At 39.2% G+C, this 20311-nt stretch overlaps 1 protein-coding gene across 1 annotated transcript; it reads left to right on the forward strand.

Annotated features, from left to right (window-relative positions):
* Positions 1–17957: 17957 nt before the first annotated feature.
* On the forward strand, positions 17958–19916 carry LOC119732324 (uncharacterized protein K02A2.6-like). The gene has a single exon (XM_038205783.1). The coding sequence runs from the start codon at positions 17958–17960 to the stop codon at positions 19914–19916; it is 1959 nt and encodes a 652-aa protein (XP_038061711.1).
* Positions 19917–20311: the final 395 nt, after the last annotated feature.

Genomic DNA, 20311 nt, shown 5'->3' on the forward strand with positions numbered 1-20311 from the left:
TGCTGCTGGCTGCCACGGACCGTTAAACATGCAATAAATCATGTTATTTAGGTACCTTCCTAGTGATGATCTTGTTGATGTCTATCCAACGCCTCCAACATCTAGACGAATGATGTATTCCATCAGCCAAAACATATTTCCGATCAATGATGATTCCTACATTCCTTCACTGACCAGTGCTGCTGGCTGCCACGGACCGTTAAACATACAATAAAACATGTTATTTGGGTACCTTACTACTGATGATCTTGTTGATGTCTATCCAACGCCTCCAACATCTAGACGAATGATGTATTCCATCAGCCAAAACATATTTCCGATCAATGATGATTCCTACATTCCTTCATTGACCAGTGCTGCTGGCTGCCACGGACCGTTAAACATACAATAAAACATGTTATTTGGGTACCTTACTACTGATGATCTTGTTGATGTCTATCCAACGCCTCCAACATCTAGACGAATGATGTATTCCATCAGCCAAAACATATTTCCGATCAATGATGATTCCTACATTCCTTCATTGACCAGTGCTGCTGGCTGCCACGGACAGTTAAACATACAATAAAACATGTTATTTGGGTACCTTACTACTAATGATCTTGTTGATGTCTATCCAAGGCCTCCAACGTCTAGACGAATGATGTATTCCATCAGCCAAAACATATTCCCGATCAATGATGATTCCTACATTCCTTCATTGACCAGTGCTGCTGGCTGCCACGGACCGTTAAACATGCAATAAATCATGTTATTTAGGTACCTTCCTAGTGATGATCTTGTTGATGTCTATCCAACGCCTCCAACATCTAGACGAATGATGTATTCCATCAGCCAAAACATATTTCCGATCAATGATGATTCCTACATTCCTTCATTGACCAGTGCTGCTGGCTGCCACAGACCGTTAAACATACAATAAAACATGTTATTTGGGTACCTTCCTACTGATGATCTTGTTGATGTCTATCCAACGCCTCCAACGTCTAGACGAATGATGTATTCCATCAGCCAAAACATATTTCCGATCAATGATGATTCCTACATTCCTTCATTGACCAGTGCTGCTGGCTGCCACGGACCGTTAAACATGCAATAAATCATGTTATTTAGGTACCTTCCTAGTGATGATCTTGTTGATGTCTATCCAACGCCTCCAACATCTAGACGAATGATGTATTCCATCAGCCAAAACATATTTCCGATCAATGATGATTCCTACATTCCTTCACTGACCAGTGCTGCTGGCTGCCACGGACCGTTAAACATACAATAAAACATGTTATTTGGGTACCTTACTACTGATGATCTTGTTGATGTCTATCCAACGCCTCCAACATCTAGACGAATGATGTATTCCATCAGCCAAAACATATTTCCGATCAATGATGATTCCTACATTCCTTCATTGACCAGTGCTGCTGGCTGCCACGGACCGTTAAACATACAATAAAACATGTTATTTGGGTACCTTACTACTGATGATCTTGTTGATGTCTATCCAACGCCTCCAACATCTAGACGAATGATGTATTCCATCAGCCAAAACATATTTCCGATCAATGATGATTCCTACATTCCTTCATTGACCAGTGCTGCTGGCTGCCACGGACCGTTGAACATACAATAAAACATGTTATTTGGGTACCTTACTACTGATGATCTTGTTGATGTCTATCCAACGCCTCCAACATCTAGACGAATGATGTATTCCATCAGCCAAAACATATTTCCGATCAATGATGATTCCTACATTCCTTCATTGACCAGTGCTGCTGGCTGCCACGGACAGTTAAACATACAATAAAACATGTTATTTGGGTACCTTACTACTAATGATCTTGTTGATGTCTATCCAACGCCTCCAACATCTAGACGAATGATGTATTCCATCAGCCAAAACATATTCCCGATCAATGATGATTCCTACATTCCTTCATTGACCAGTGCTGCTGGCTGCCACGGACCGTTAAACATGCAATAAATCATGTTATTTAGGTACCTTCCTAGTGATGATCTTGTTGATGTCTATCCAACGCCTCCAACATCTAGACGAATGATGTATTCCATCAGCCAAAACATATTTCCGATCAATGATGATTCCTACATTCCTTCATTGACCAGTGCTGCTGGCTGCCACAGACCGTTAAACATACAATAAAACATGTTATTTGGGTACCTTCCTACTGATGATCTTGTTGATGTCTATCCAACGCCTCCAACATCTAGACGAATGATGTATTCCATCAGCCAAAACATATTTCCGATCAATGATGATTCCTACATTCCTTCATTGACCAGTGCTGCTGGCTGCCACGGACCGTTAAACATACAATAAAACATGTTATTTGGGTACCTTACTACTGATGATCTTGTTGATGTCTATCCAACGCCTCCAACGTCTAGACGAATGATGTATTCCATCAGCCAAAACATATTTCCGATCAATGATGATTCCTACATTCCTTCATTGACCAGTGCTGCTGGCTGCCACGGACTGTTAAACATACAATAAAACATGTTATTTGGGTACCTTACTACTGATGATCTTGTTGATGTCTATCCAACGCCTCCAACATCTAGACGAATGATGTATTCCATCAGCCAAAACATATTTCCGATCAATGATGATTCCTACATTCCTTCATTGACCAGTGCTGCTGGCTGCCACGGACCGTTAAACATACAATAAAACATGTTATTTGGGTACCTTCCTACTGATGATCTTGTTGATGTCTATCCAAGGCCTCCAACGTCTAGACGAATGATGTATTCCATCAGCCAAAACATATTTCATACCAGCAGAAGAGCGCAATTTCACTTAAACTCTCCCCACAGTCAAATGAAGTATGAACATCTACTTCCTTTCACAATCACTAAAGATTTCTTTATTCTTTTGTAACCGCCACAAACTGTCTTGGCATCGCTGACATACCTAAAGCATCCCTTTTTCGCAATGTCTTTAGCCACTTCCCTTTCTCAGAGGCTGACAAGCTTGTCCTCCCAATCACTCATTGCCTTCTCAATGGCCACAGTTTGCTGGAAAGCAGAGACTGCTATGATCAGTTCATGGATCTGGTAGAAGTTGGCTTCTGCTTCCAAGCGGCTCCAGCCACTGAAGTCGACGCGCATACAGCACATCCCATTTCTGACAAAATTCTGAACAATTCTGAACATTAAGCCGTTCCGATCAATGATGATTCCTACATTCCTTCATTGACCAGTGCTGCTGGCTGCCACGGACCGTTAAACATGCAATACAACATGTTATTTGGGTACCTTACTACTGATGATCTTGTTGATGTCTATCCAACGCCTCCAACGTCTAGACGAATGATGTATTCCATCAGCCAAAACATATTTCCGATCAATGATGATTCCTACATTCCTTCATTGACCAGTGCTGCTGGCTGCCACGGACCGTTAAACATACAATAAAACATGTTATTTGGGTACCTTACTACTGATGATCTTGTTGATGTCTATCCAACGCCTCCAACATCTAGACGAATGATGTATTCCATCAGCCAAAACATATTTCCGATCAATGATGATTCCTACATTCCTTCATTGACCAGTGCTGCTGGCTGCCACAGACCGTTAAACATACAATAAAACATGTTATTTGGGTACCTTACTACTGATGATCTTGTTGATGTCTATCCAACGCCTCCAACATCTAGACGAATGATGTATTCCATCAGCCAAAACATATTTCCGATCAATGATGATTCCTACATTCCTTCATTGACCAGTGCTGCTGGCTGCCACGGACCGTTAAACATACAATAAAACATGTTATTTGGATACCTTACTACTGATGATCTTGTTGATGTCTATCCAACGCCTCCAACGTCTAGACGAATGATGTATTCCATCAGCCAAAACATATTTCCGATCAATGATGATTCCTACATTCCTTCATTGACCAGTGCTGCTGGCTGCCACGGACCGTTAAACATGCAATAAAACATGTTATTTGGGTACCTTACTACTGATGATCTTGTTGATGTCTATCCAACGCCTCCAACGTCTAGACGAATGATGTATTCCATCAGCCAAAACATATTTCCGATCAATGATGATTCCTACATTCCTTCATTGACCAGTGCTGCTGGCTGCCACGGACCGTTAAACATACAATAAAACATGTTATTTGGGTACCTTACTACTGATGATCTTGTTGATGTCTATCCAACGCCTCCAACATCTAGACGAATGATGTATTCCATCAGCCAAAACATATTTCCGATCAATGATGATTCCTACATTCCTTCATTGACCAGTGCTGCTGGCTGCCACGGACCGTTAAACATACAATAAAACATGTTATTTGGGTACCTTACTACTGATGATCTTGTTGATGTCTATCCAAGGCCTCCAACGTCTAGACGAATGATGTATTCCATCAGCCAAAACATATTTCATACCAGCAGAAGAGCGCAATTTCACTTAAACTCTCCCCACAGTCAAATAAAGTATGAACATCTACTTCCTTTCACAATCACTAAAGATTTCTTTATTCTTTTGTAACCGCCACAAACTGTCTTGGGATCGCTGACATACCTAAAGCATCCCTTTTTCGCAATGTCTTTAGCCACTTCCCTTTCTCAGAGGCTGACAAGCTTGTCCTCCCAATCACTCATTGCCTTCTCAATGGCCACAGTTTGCTGGAAAGCAGAGACTGCTATGATCAGTTCATGGATCTGGTAGAAGTTGGCTTCTGCTTCCAAGCGGCTCCAGCCACTGAAGTCGACGCGCATACAGCACATCCCATTTCTGACAAAATTCTGAACAATTCTGAACATTAAGCCGTTCCGATCAATGATGATTCCTACATTCCTTCATTGACCAGTGCTGCTGGCTGCCACGGGCCGTTAAACATGCAATACAACATGTTATTTGGGTACCTTCCTAGTGATGATCTTGTTGATGTCTATCCAACGCCTCCAACATCTAGACGAATGATGTATTCCATCAGCCAAAACATATTTCCGATCAATGATGATTCCTACATTCCTTCATTGACCAGTGCTGCTGGCTGCCACGGACAGTTAAACATACAATAAAACATGTTATTTGGGTACCTTACTACTGATGATCTTGTTGATGTCTATCCAACGCCTCCAACATCTAGACGAATGATGTATTCCATCAGCCAAAACATATTTCCGATCAATGATGATTCCTACATTCCTTCATTGACCAGTGCTGCTGGCTGCCACGGACCGTTAAACATACAATAAAACATGTTATTTGGGTACCTTACTACTGATGATCTTGTTGATGTCTATCCAACGCCTCCAACATCTAGACGAATGATGTATTCCATCAGCCAAAACATATTCCCGATCAATGATGATTCCTACATTCCTTCATTGACCAGTGCTGCTGACTGCCACGGACCGTTAAACATGCAATAAATCATGTTATTTAGGTACCTTCCTAGTGATGATCTTGTTGATGTCTATCCAACGCCTCCAACATCTAGACGAATGATGTATTCCATCAGCCAAAACATATTTCCGATCAATGATGATTCCTACATTCCTTCATTGACCAGTGCTGCTGGCTGCCACAGACCGTTAAACATACAATAAAACATGTTATTTGGGTACCTTACTACTGATGATCTTGTTGATGTCTATCCAACGCCTCCAACATCTAGACGAATGATGTATTCCATCAGCCAAAACATATTCCCGATCAATGATGATTCCTACAAACAAATTACCTATTGTGTTTGCTTACATTCTAATGCGTACTACAAATTGCATACATCTACCATGTCTACATATATAAGTTATGAGAATAACCCTCCTTCTATTTTCGCAGTAAAAGCCAATCAACATTTCCTTCCACTTTCCCTGCTATACTTATAACACAGGCTATTCAAAAACTGCCAGATCATATTCCAATTTAGCATTGTGTCTAGTTAAAAACCGTCAACAGACAAAAGCAAGCAATTATCATCACAGCTGGTATATCCATTACCCCTAGCCAAAGCACAGTGTATCAGGTTTAATACACCAACAATCACAGCCAGGCAATCCTGGTAAATATTGGCTTGGTATACTGCACTGTTCAAAACAGTCACCTGATTTATTTTTACGGCACAAACTACATGTACTTGGCACATGATGTGTGTTTACATAGGAAGGTTTTAATAGACTTTCAATACTGCATTTCAATTTCTTAAATTTCTAGCTTCTTCGACCCCTTGCTTGTTTCGCATTTGCAATATTCTTTACAAGTCTTTCAATGTAACAATAAAAAACCAGTACTAAATAGTGCCTTCAAATGCAGGGATCCAATCTTCCTTGCGTAATACACACATCCACAAAAACACGGGTTACTTTTATGCTAAGACCAAGCTTACTTTTTAATTGAAAAACCGGCAGCTTCCACTGCACATTAAGTACATCTTTTGGAAAAACTATACCAACTGAAATGGAATCAAGCCATTAGGCAAACAGCTTGAAACCCATTATATTATGGTTATTCATGTAGCCCAAAGTATGGATGGCATATTTTTGCATGTCAAAACCCAGCAAAAACCATCTTTAATTAGTTTTTTACATGTTTTAGCAATACTTCTTTTTTTGTGGTTCTTATAGAACTCTTTTCAAGAATACAAATCTTATCAGACAAAGCTGCATGTGCATTTTCTTATTATTGCAAGTTCGCACTGTCTCTAGGCAAAATCTGTCAACAGCCAAAAGCAGGCAAGTTGTGGTCACACATATCCATTACCCCTAGCCAAAACACAGTACATCTATATCGTGTTACATAGACATTCACAGCCACTCAATCCTACTCAATTTTGGCTTCGTATTCTGCACTGTTGAAAACAGACACCTGATTTATTTTGACTGCACAAACTACTTGGCACAGGATGTGTGTTTGCATAGGAGGGTTAAATAACAGACTTTCAATAATGCATTTAAACTTCTTACATTCCTACCTCCTTCCACGCTTTGCTTGTTTCAGATTTGCAATACATTTATTTTCAAGGTTTTAAATGTAAGAATTTGCACAATAACGCTGGTCGCATCACAGCGAGTCTTAGAAGAAACATCAAGGAGGAATACATCAGTGAAGTGTGCAAAGGGCCTTCGAACCATTTATTTAATAAAGTAATCTTTAAAGACAAAAACAATAAAGATATAATGTTATCATGTACTAATGTTAAAGCTATTTACCATAGCATAATTTTACATAATTCTAGCCCCCCTACCACGCAGAACCATTGGGAAAAATTGGTTCAGACAGACAACTTGGATTGGAGTAACATTTCAACCCATGGAAAATGTGACATTCTCGATACAGATGATAAAGATATCTGGTTTAAGTTGAAGCACATAATCCTTCGTGCCAAAAAAGATTGACACAACATGGTTCCTTAGAAGACGACACCTGTTCAATATGTAACAATGACAATACAGATTTAGAGCATCTCTTCATTAATTGTATTAGTCATATTGATTCCTCGCTATTTGTAGATAAACTTATTTGCAAATACACAACTGAAAGCACTTTCTGCTTATCAAATAAGATGAAAATTTGGAGGACAGGAATCGAGAAAACATTGTGTTCATTTCTCATTCAACACCTCCACAGAGTTATTTAGAATACAAGATGTAGGTGCATTACCCACGATAATAGTACAGATGATTGCAATGTCCTGCACGTTTTCAAAACAAATTTGAAGAATTTCATACGTCTCAAAATAATGAGATTTGACGGCAACACCTTTCATTTAATTTATACCACAAACACAGCCCTATCTGTTCTGGAACAAAATGCACTGAGATTTGTCTTTTGATATGTTTTCCACCACCAGTCATTAGTCTTGTATACTAACATGTGATGTGCCGGCTGTTTTGCAAAAGAAGATTTTGTGATAATATTTTGCAGTTTGTTTACCTTAAAATTGTCTAAAATATTAGTTTAAAACATAACTTGTTTTTCTTTACCGAGTTTTTATCACTGTCCAATTATTGTCCACGTCTCTTTTAACTGTATATCTGTCTATGGTGTTACTTTGTTGTTAAAGTTCTGTAACCTTGTAATCTTTGTGATTTTTGTGATGATATAGATATAAACGGGGCCGTATAGCTCCAATTTCATGGGGGGGGGGGGGAATGTAAGAATCTAAATCCCAAGTGATTTTTTCCCATCTTTCACTCGGGAGGTAACACACTAAGTATACAGTGTTTAAACGTCGATGAAGGGCAAAACCTAATTTGATTTATATCACCCCGACGCAAAAATCCATCTTATAATAATTTAAATCCAGTACTACATACTGCCTTGAAATGCAGCAATCAAACTTCCTTACACAAATCCACAAAAACATGGGTTACTTTTATGCTAAGACCAAACTTGTTTTATATTTAAAAAAACAAACAGCTTCCACTGCACATTAAATACATCTTTTGACAATAGTCTACCAACTGAAATGGAATCAAGCCATTAGGAAACAGCTTGAAACCAATTAAATTATGGTTATTCATGTAACCCAAAGTATGGATAGTTTATTTTTGTATGTCAAAACCCCACAAATACAATGCTTTAATGTGTTGCTTTTCTAAAACTCTTTTCAAAAATACAAATCTTATCAAACAAAATTGAAATCGAATTTTATTATTATTAAATGTAAACTTTTCACAACTGCAATAAATGGCATTTTATAATGAAATTGTTCAAACAGAATCAGGATAAAATGTCAAATGCCACTCAACAATTAAATATCAATTGGCTTCTGCTAAATTTAACAGCACATACATGTAGGACCAATGCAAATATGTAAACTATTCTTCTTTAACTGTACATTCTTTTTGTTATCTTTTACTATCTGTCGTACATAAAAGTCTTGTTTTAGTACAGCATAATAAACAGAAATAAAACATATGCACATAATATGCAAACTAAACAACACCAGAAAACCTTGTCTATCATTATCGTGTACAATTAATATCGCTTCTCTGCACATAGTCCGATTGCGTTGAAACATGCTATGTGACTATACATGTACCAGGATGTGTTATAGATTAAAAATGAGGTGACGTCATGATGACGTCATCCTGAGATTATTTCTGAATATTTATTTTTTGCACCTTTAAGCCATATCTCCCGAAGGCAACATGCAAAATGCAACATTCTTTTCTGCATTTGGTCTGTTATGTACAACCTATTCACACAAAACTTGAAAAATGAATGACGTCATAACGTCATCATGACGTCATCAAAATGCTATTTTTCACAACTCATATAAGGAAAGGTCCAATTGTCATGAAACTCGGTGGTAGGTAGTTAATCATACTAGTATGCACAGTTCAACATGACGTCGCGATGACTTCATCACAAATTCAAAAAAAAACTGTGGATTTTCAACTTGAGTTTTCTACTCTTTGCCAGTAATTCATTTCGCTCACTCTTCGTCCAAGCAAAGACCTTGTACACACTCACATACATCGTATTGCCGAGGTCAAATCCTGTCCACAGTGACAGTTTCAGCCGATTTTCGGCTAACTTTGACAGATTTTATGATCATGCATATTCAAGGCATATTATTCATTAAAAAAAACATAAGGCGGAAAAGCCCTATGTTCTGTTGCAAACAGACATAAATCTCTAGTTTCTATCTTCTTCTTCTTCTTCTTCTTTTTGTCGCCTAAATCCCATAGACTTTGTACACGTTTTTTCTCAGTGCCACTTTTGGTATTAATCTTCGTCTTACATCATTCAAATTAAGCATAGACATAGTCCTTATAGCAGAGATGTGCCCCGAAGAGTGACGTCATGGTGACGTCATTGACTAATTTATTATAGATTTTTGAATATTTAATTTTTCCCATAGACTTTGTACACAAAAATTAAGAAAAAATTGTCGATTTCCAAAGGGCATTTTCGACTCTTTGCCAGTAATTCATTTACACCACTCTTTGTCCACGCAAAGACCCTAATTCAAACAACATTGTGGAATGATGACGTCATGATGACGTCATCCTGTGTTTATTTATAGGCAATTAAATTGTGACACTTTTAATATTTAAAAATGCATAAGAAATCAACCGTACGCGTCCGCAGCAATCTGTTGCCGGCAAGTGGTAGAGTAGGTTGAGGTCTTCATTTCATTCAGTGTGCGTGCAATCACGTGACCCTTGCTTCCGGTCGAAAAAGGCCCAAACCGGAAGTGGCTTATTATTTGAAAGTGGTAATATAAATGAACTTGCTTTCAACGGTGTTAGTCTCTTGGCCGATAGTATTCTTCAAAACATCTACCGATGACGTCATGCAATCTTCGAGCGCCCTCTAGCGACAGGTTGAAAATTAGCAAAAATGTATTTTGAATAGATGTCTGTGACGAAGTTTTTCGGAATCGCCTAAATATTGGTGTATTTGATGACCTTGACCCACTTAAGACGTGTGCGAAGTTTTAGGCGAATGACGTCATCAGACCGGAAGTTATAATAAAAAGACTCTTTTTCATTTGAAAATTCCTGAAAAATCAACCATGGCAGTTTTTATATTTGTTTTTACTTTAATTGTCGATTGAAGGGTAGGTCTAAAACATTTCAAGGTTTCGAGGCGATAAGCGAACTCGAACATACCCTGCGTACGCTTAAAACTTCAGGTTGACAATACCTCTGCTTCAAAACATGCACAGGACAGGACGTCCACAATGTACATGTACATGTACATGCACGTACGTTGTACATAGGCACATACATCGTATGTCAGTCAGCCTGCAGCGCACGTGTTGCTGAGGTCAAATCCTGTCCACAGTGACCGTTTTAGCCGATTTTCGGCTAACTTTGACAGATTTTATGTTCATGCATGCGCATAGACAGGGACGTATTATAGAACTTTTGGCATTAATCTTTGTCAGATATCATTGAAAGTTGGCATAAGCATAGTCCCTATAGCCAAGATGTGTCCCGAAGAGTGACGTCATGGTGACCTCATCAAGTGATTTATTATGGATTTATGAATAATTATTTTTTCTCATAGACTTTGTACACAGCTTTCTCCACAAGTCTGTCCCTATACAACACTGATATATCTTACTGAGTAGTTCTGAACTTCGGCTGAGAATTACTATGAGAAGGAAAAAGAAATCGTATTTTTTTACGCCTGTCATTTGATTGAAAATATTCCCAAGAGTTAGAATAGCAAGTAATATTTTATAAAATTGTTTCAGTTTAAAGGAAAATCACGCATTTAAAGGTGCAATTTTTCTGCTGTGGGATTTTTAACCTATTGACTTTGTACACATTTTCAAGCCACCATTTTCATAACTTGGCGATCTGGAATCGTCATCAAAGTTACAGCCAAGGGAGACCCTCATACAAAAATTATGCCAAGACTATGACATCATGATGACGTCATCATCAAGTGACTTATTATGGATTCATGAATAATTAATTTTTCTCACAGACTTTGTACACAGCTTTCTCCACAAGTCTGTCCCTATACAACACTGATATATCTTACTGAGTAGTTCTGAACTTCGGCTGAGAATTACTATGAGAAGGAAAAAGAAATCGTGTTTTTTTACGCCTGTCATTTGATTGAAAATATTCCCAAGAGTCAGAATATCAAGTAATATTTTATAAAAATGTTTCAGTTTAAAGGCAAATCACGTATTTAAAGGTGCAGTTTTTCTGCTGTGGGATTTTTAACCTATTGACTTTGTACACGTTTTCAAGCCACCATTTTTATAACTTGACGATCTGGAATCGTCATCAAAGTTACAGCCAAGGAAGACCCTCATACAAAAATAAAGCCAAGACTATGACGTCACGATGACGTCATCACCTAATTTTTTTATTGAATTTTGAAAATTTACGTACATATTGTGAAGTCTTATATCTACAGAAATGTAAGTCCGATTGGGTTGAAACTTGGTATGTGGCTATACCAGGATGTGTTATAGATTAAAAATGAGGTGACGTCATGATGACGTCATTTTGAGATTTTATATAAATATTTGATTTTTTTTTTACCTTTTAGCCATATCTCCCGAATGCAACATGCAAAATGCAAAATTCTTTTTTGCATTTGGTCTGTTATGTAATAGCTATTCGCAAAAAACGTGGAAAATGTGTGACGTCATCATGACGTCATCAAAATGCGATTTTTCAAAACTCATGTAAGGAAAGGTCCAATTGTCATGAAACCTGGTGGGTAGGTAGTTAATCATACTAGTATGCAAAGTTCGAAGTGACGTCACGATGACGTCATCAAAAAAATTTAAAGATATTTGTCGATTTTCAAAGTGCGTTTTCGACTCTGCCCCAGTAATTTATTTAGATCACTCTTTGTCCAAGCAAAGACCTTGTACACACGCACATACATCGTATTGCCGAGGTCAAATCCTGTCCACAGTGACCGTTTTAGCCGATTTTCGGCTAACTTTGACAGATTTTATGTTCATGCAAATTCAGGGCATATTATTGATTAAAAAAAAATCATAATGCGGAAAAGCCCTATGTTCTGTTGCAAACAGACATAGACCTCTAGTTTTTTTTTTTTTCTCCTTTTTCAGACTTTTTCCCCATAGGTTTAACACACGTTTCTTCTACCAGTCCACTTTGCCACTTTTTTAAATCCGATTGATTTCAGACTTGGTACCTACTTAGACCACCACCCAGAGATGGTCCTAGAAGAAATTTGTGATCATGACGTCATCAGGTGTCAGGTTACATCAAATTAAAGATGCATTTTTCCCCATATGTTTTGTACACGGTTTAAAACACTCCAGTTTGGCATCTTCGTAAATCCGATCGACTTTAAACTTAATTCATACTTAGACCACCACCCACAGATGGTTCTAGACGAAATTCGTGATCGTGACGTCATCAAGTGTCTGGTTACGTCACATTAAAGATGCATTTCCCCCCATATGTTTTGTACACGTTTTAAAACACTCCAGTTTGGCATCTTCGTAAATCCGATCGACTTTAAACTTAATTCATACTTAAACCACCACCCACAGATGGTTCTAGACGAAATTCGTGATTGTGACGTCATCAAGTGTCTGGTTACGTCACATTAAAGATGCATTTTCCCCCATATGTTTTGTACACGGTTTAAAACACTCCAGTTTGGCATCTTCGTAAATCTGATCGACTTTAAACTTAATTCATACTTAGACCACCATCCACAGATGGTTCTAGACGAAATTCGTGATCGTGACGTCATCAAGTGTCTGGTTACGTCACATTAAAGATGCATTTTCCTCCATATGTTTTGTACACGTTTTAAAACACTCCAGTTTGGCACCTTCATAAATGCGATCGACCTCAGACTTAATACATACTTAGACCACCACCCACAGATGGTCCTAGAAGAAATTCGTGATCGTGACGTCATCATTTTTCCCCATAGGGTTTGTACACGTTTTAAAACACTCTACTTTGGCACTTTTGTAAATTATGCGATCGACGTTATACCTGGTATACACTTAGACTACCACCCACAGATGGTCCTAGAAGAAATTCGTGATCGTACCAATGCCAAGATGGGTTATAGATGAACATTCATGTGATGTCATCATCAAATGTCATGTGACGTCCCGTAAAGGGGCATTTTGTTCTTCATTGGCCTATATTTACAGACCTTTATGTTCGATTTGGTTATAACTTGACATGTACGTATAATGTGCTGTTATAGATGACATTTTTAGTGACGTCACTGATTGTTCATAACATGCACAGAGTATTTCGAATATCCGAAACAGCTTGTGTTTGTCCACAAACACATCTCTAGTTTTTTTTCTTTTTTTTTCTTTTTTTTTTTCAGACTTTTTCTCCATAGGTTTAACACACGTTTCTTCAGCCAGTCCACTTTGCCACTTTTTTAAATCCGATCGATTTCAGACTTGGTACATACTTAGACCACCACCCACAGATGGTCCTAGAGGAAATTTGTGACCGTGACGTCATCAGGTGTCGGGTCACATCACATTATAGATGCATTTTTCCCCATATGTTTTGTACACGTTTTAAAAGACTCCACTTTGGCCTCTTCGTCAATCCGATCGACCTCAGACTTGTTTTCTATTTTTTGTTGTTGTGCTTTTCTGTTTTATTTTTATATTCCACGGGTGCTTAGGCATCAATACAAACTGGTTTCATTTTCTCCTCTAGGCTCTACCGTTGCGTTGCAGTGGTATCAGTAAAAAAAAAAGGAGGGGGTGACAGCCACGCCCACCCTCTGTACTTTTTGGGCCATTCTTAAGTTAATTAATTAGTCTGATCTAAAATCATTCTTAGGTTATATTTCCATAATCTACAAGTTCCACGCTATCAAATGATACTGGTTTTGTTCTTGTTCTAAAAATTTTGATTAATGTAAAATTGGCCTTATTTGGCATGGCGCCAATGGGCCTTGGAGTCAGAACTTGGAGTCAAAAATTCCAAAGAAATCCAACAAGATCAGCAAACAAAAGGAAAAAGTTTCGGATATTTCTATTTTTTCATTAATTAATTAATATTGTTCGGATGCAGACAGAAGGCGCCACCCAAACCATCCCTAAATTTGGCCTTGCACCAAACCACCAGCATTCAATGTCAATGATTTATTGCTCAAAGCATCAAAGTCAATTTATTTGGAAGTGAGTTTGTATTAAAACCAGGGGTCGATACATAGCTTTGGCTTTGTGTGCAATTTTGCCTGGTCATTTAAAAATTTTCTGTTCTGTTTTTACCAGCCATTTTTTATAGGAAACCCTCAGTTGTGCTATGTATGTATGTATCTTGTATTTTCTAAATCGACCCCTGATTAAAACTAATTGCATTTAACCAGACAATTTGTTTGCGTATCAGGTCACAATATTGACAACCAAAAGTAAGACATTAGAGATCTGAAGATGCATGCTGTTACTTTTCCCTTTAGCTTCAGTAGAAAACAACATTGAAAAGAATTGTCCAAATATTTTTCACAGGCAGATAATAAATGTATTTTTGGACAGTTAATGTAAGTTACATGACTTTCCACTTGTGCATTCTTCTGCAAGTATAAAACAAGGCAATTGTGGGCTTCTTGTAGTCCTGTCAAAATATCCAATTCTTCTTTTTTTTTTATCCAATTGGATATTATCCAATATCCAATTCTTATTAAAATCAAATTGCGGGTAAAAGCTTTGAGGTTTTAAAAAGTAGGTTTGCATTCAAGTAAGCGGACACATGTATCTCTCATTAATTGGGGACAGTAACTATAAATGTTGAACTTAATTTGAAACTTGATTTGAAACTAACAGTGAATAATATCTGGCCTATTATTTGCAGTGTAAACTTTTAAAGTTATAAAAGGGAAGAGAAAACTAAAACAGCATATGCAGCTTTCATCTTGCTTCAGATCTCTAAGGCCCAAAAAAAGAATAGTTCTGCTTCCTATTACATGCCTTTCAAAAATAGGGTCGGTCGGTCGAAATTTTTATTTTTTTTTTACCAATTTTCTTATGCAGATTGAATGGGGTATTCAATTATATGCGAAGTTTTAGCCTGAACTATTTCCATTGCACTACGAAAGCTATGCACAAAATGGCCACAAAAAGTGAATAAAACCTACCTTAATTATTGTCAATATATTTAAGTCCGATAATTTGTAAAAAATAGTGGAAAATTCAGGTCGTTCGCACCATATGCACAACGCTAGTTAAGACGGGGAGCTGGCCAAAACTCTGCAGTGTGTGATGCACTGTGTGTGTGGCCCGCGGCCAACAGACCTCGTTTTTACGGTCGAAAATTTCGGGAAACACGCTGCATTGTATCACTCCAAATACGAGTAGTGCGATGAACTCTTGAACACGGAAAACTCCCGGAAAATACATACACAGACAAGCTAGATCAATTCTGTGGATTAACTTGCAAAAATATTCTTTCTCCATCTGTGTTTTCTTGCCATTTTTACGATGTCGAATCCGACCAGTTGACAGTGCACGTGCCTGCGGTATGCTAGCGCTATCGATCGCATAGCCGTGCACAGACAGACTAGTTACCGCATGTTCATCATGTCTTCTAAATTGGTGCTGCGGGAACCAGTCGTCGCCGCATTGAGCTTACGCACGTGATTATAGTCACCGTGACATCGAATTGCGAAGTAGTTATATCGCGAAGCGAATTTGTAAAAATAACGGAGGTTTCTTTTGAAAAAATAGCGAATGTAAATAAGAAAACAAATAAATACAAGCATAAATTTTTGACGCAAAAGGGTTGTTGAGAGGTATTTTGTGAAGACAGAAAAGACAAAAGGTTTTCATTTTTATTTATTCAATCTTTTTTTTTTTTTTTTTTTTTTTTTTAATTGCCGATAAATTTTGTTAGGGTTGCAGCCTAAAAATAGGGTAACCGGAAGCAGAACTATTATTTTTTTTGGCCTAATGTCCCACATTTGGTCACTTGCCAGTATAGTGTCCTAACACAGTGGAACTATTTAAGTGAACCTGTAGCCCTGTTATCAAGGTCCATTTTCCAAAGAGTGTTTGTTCTTCCTCCATGGTTTGTTCAAAAGATCAATTCTTCAATATTGTGCACATGTGTAAATGTATGGCCAAAATAAAGGTAGTCCTAGCTTAAAAGTAAGTGAGACTGTACTTTGATTGTTTAGAATAGGGCCTGAAAGCTAACCCCAAGTGGTTTGCGCTTTAATTCAGACCCCTTGAATTCGAAAATGAATGTGCAACAATTCTGAAATTTTATTTATGGAAACTGAAAAATTTCCTGACTTGAAAGAGAAATATCATGCCAATAACCATGGAGGAATAAGATTCCTCCATGCAATAACTGACCTCTCACTACCAAATACCAGTATCTAATTACAACCTTTGCTTTGATTTAACAAAACACAAACCCTATGTCAATTCATGTGTGGATCAATTACCTGTTGTTATTGGGTTCAGCTTAATCCAAATCTGTCAATGTCCCCAGACCCAGACTTTGAAGGGCTGAACCATTATGGGGTTTATAAACAACCCAATTATGCAATCAACCTCTTGGGCTTGGGAAGGTCAACAAGCTTTTCAAACCTGTGAGGGCGCAAAGTCTCAATTATGGTTACAATCAAGAGTGTGAATTACTGGTTACAATCCTTACCAATAAACATTAGGGGGATTTCCTTATCTTTGATGTTGATCTGTTTGAAGAAACCCACTGCAATAGGTGATTTATTTTGGCAAGTTGTCAATGTAACCGGTGAAATATTTGAAACATATTTCAATCATATCTTTTTTGGCACCTTTGCTTTTCCTATCTCTTTTGAAAGTTGTATTAATATTTTATATCCCAATGGTCGGTACATGGGTTTGCTTTTTCACAAGTTTTTAAATTGTCTTCATGTTTTCAAAGTATTGAAATTGTTATTATCTTCATTGTTTTATGTTCATGTTATATTTTTGTTCATTTAAAAACCACTGGAGAGAAAATCTGTCCTTTAGCCCTGGGTGGGTCAACCACACACTCCACATTTCTGGAAAAGTATTTACCTCCAGGCAGGAGGCCTGACTACATGTACCGCATTATTATTCATTAGATAGACTCTAGCTTTTCAACACTAGTTGCTTTGTTTTATCACCCCCTTTTTAGCTTTGTTTATTCATGATCCCTGTGTGGTTTGCCCAGGAATGTGAGGGACTGGCCAACATCCTGTGGTTTAGTTTTCTTCAGTTCAGTTTTGTATTAGCTGTCGTATGGCACGAACTACATGTTATCAAATAAAAGGAGTTCCAAGATGGCAGCTCGCTATGAACGAATCTTACTCTATCAGTGTCTATGGTTTACGGTGAGTCCGTTCCAGTTATTTCCCTAAGATATTACATGGTGGCAGCGCTGGGTTTCTAATATACCCGCGGACATTTAGGGCATAGTATTCTAACGTCACTTGACTTTTTGGACACGTAACAAGGGCATTTTTACGTCGGAAATTCACCGCACGAGTGACGGTTCAGAACAATGGCACAAACTCCACAACAGGGGGCGCACTCTCGCGCACCGCTGATCGGTCGCCTCGACAAATATGATGAGGTGGAAGATATCCGTAACTATGTTGAGCGGCTGAACTTGTATTTTCAAGCAAATGACATTGCTCAGGAGAAAAAGACAGCTGTTCTGTTAAGTGCAGTCGGTCCAACTGTGTATAAAACTGCTAAAAGTCTTGCAGAGCCAACCCCAGTAACTGAGAAAACATACACAGAACTGTGTGAGTTGTTGATCGCCCACTATGGACCCAAACGCCTGGTTGTGTCAGAGCGTTTTCGCTTCTACAAAAGGGATCAACAGCCATCAGAGACCATTGCACAGTATGCCATGACACTTCAAAACTTGGCCAGTACATGTAAATTTGGCCAGTTTCTCGACGACGCATTGCGAGACAGGCTTGTGTGTGGTCTGACCAGCAACAATATCCAGAAACATCTTCTCACCAAAGATGGTCTCACCTTCAAAGCAGCCGTGGACTTGGCCAAAATCCTTGAAACAGCTGTCAAGGACTTGCGTGAATTTAAGAACAGCCCTAATGCAGACACAGTATCAGTTCACGCACTACACCGAAACGCCAAGCAACCGTACAAGCAACCGTACAAGCCATCGTTCAAACAGCCACCCCCACAGACACGTGCCAAACCTCAACAAGGCGGGAAGAGATGCAGTAGATGTGGCAGAGATCCAAGCCACCAATCCTGTCCAGCAAGTGGACAAAAGTGTAACTACTGCCAGAAACTTGGTCACTTCTCGGTAGTGTGTCGCGCTAAACCGAAGAAGTTGCATACAGTACAGCACGATCCAACTGACAGCGATGATGGGGACACTGAAACTAATGATTTCTTCGTTGGAACAGTGCATCACACCAGCCATGACATACTAAATGGTGATGTGTGGAGACAACCTATCAAAGTGCAGGGACAGATGGTGCAGTTCCTGCTAGATACAGGTTCGGAAGTCAACATCCTACCCGCTAACGTGTACAAATCACTGAAACTCAGTGATAAGACATTGCAGCCAACGACACTTCGCTTGCATGGCTACTTTGGTGGCAAGGCCAAACCTCTTGGACAAAAGAAACTGTCATGTGAAATGAAGAATCGTCAGTACTCGTTGGTGTTCCAGATTCTTGCCAGTGGTCAGCCTGTCATTGGCAAGACAGCATGTGAAGCACTTGGTCTGATACAGCGGGTGTACACCATGGTGAACCGAGACAACGTGTTTGAAGGCACGGGTTGTCTTGAAGGCCCACCGGTTAACATAAAGATAACCGACTCCGCTACTCCATACTGTGTGACCGCTCCTCGCAGAATCCCCTTGCCCCTACTTCCCCAGTTGAAGCAAGAACTGGAAAAGATGGAAACCCAAGGTATCGTGAAGCGCATCACTGAGCCGACAGAGTGGTGTGCTCCAATCGTGATTGTACCCAAGAAGAACAACCAGATTCGACTCTGTGTAGATCTGCGACAACTGAATAAAGCTGTGCAGAGGGAGCGTTTCACTATCCCCAGCCTGGAAGAGGTTTTGGGAAAGATTGTTGGTGCACAAGTGTTCTCCTTACTCGATGCAAAGCACGGGTTTTGGCAGATACCCCTTGCTAGTGACAGTCAGAAATTGACAACCTTCATAACTCCATTTGGGCGTTTCTGTTTTACGCGACTCCCTTTCGGCATCACATCAGCGCCTGAGTTGTATCAGCGTATTATGTGTGACCTACTCGTGAATCTGGATGGTGTAGTTGTCTACATAGATGATATTCTCATCACCGGCCGAACACAGGCAGAGCACGATCAACGTGTGCATCGTGTAGTCCAAATCCTACAGAAAGCTGGCTTGCGGCTAAACAAAGAGAAATCAAAGTTTTCTCAGTTCATACAGACCAGACAGCTGATGACAGTGATGATCTCGCAGCAGAAATTGCAGCACACGTGAGCATGGTAACAAGCCAGTGGCCAGCCTCGGATGCCAAACTTGCAGAAATCACAGATGAGACAGTGCAAGACAACGTATTGTCCCTAGTATCGTCGTACATGAAAGACGGCTGGCCAAAGTACATCAAGGACGTAGATCCTGATGTCAAGCGATACTGGGAGGAACAAGATAAGATAAGCCAGATCAACGGCATACTGACATATGGGGACCGCATCATCATCCCACAGAAGATGCAGCAGGAAATGCTGGAGAAACTCCATGAGGGTCACCATGGGGTCACCAAGAGCCGACTCCGTGCAAATCAAGCCATATGGTGGCCTGGAATCGGTACTGACATCGCGCAGCACATTCAACAATGCGAGTTTTGCAGAGAAAAGCAACCAGCACAGAAGGCG

This window comes from Patiria miniata, unplaced genomic scaffold (assembly GCF_015706575.1).
Source record: "Patiria miniata isolate m_02_andy unplaced genomic scaffold, ASM1570657v1 HiC_scaffold_24, whole genome shotgun sequence".
In the NCBI taxonomy this organism is placed as follows: Eukaryota; Metazoa; Echinodermata; class Asteroidea; order Valvatida; family Asterinidae; genus Patiria; species Patiria miniata.

What these genes read in the sequence shown, in the direction of transcription:
- LOC119732324 (XM_038205783.1), top strand. Translation starts at nt 17,958, where the DNA reads ATGGCACAAACTCCACAACAGGGGGCGCACTCTCGCGCACCGCTGATC.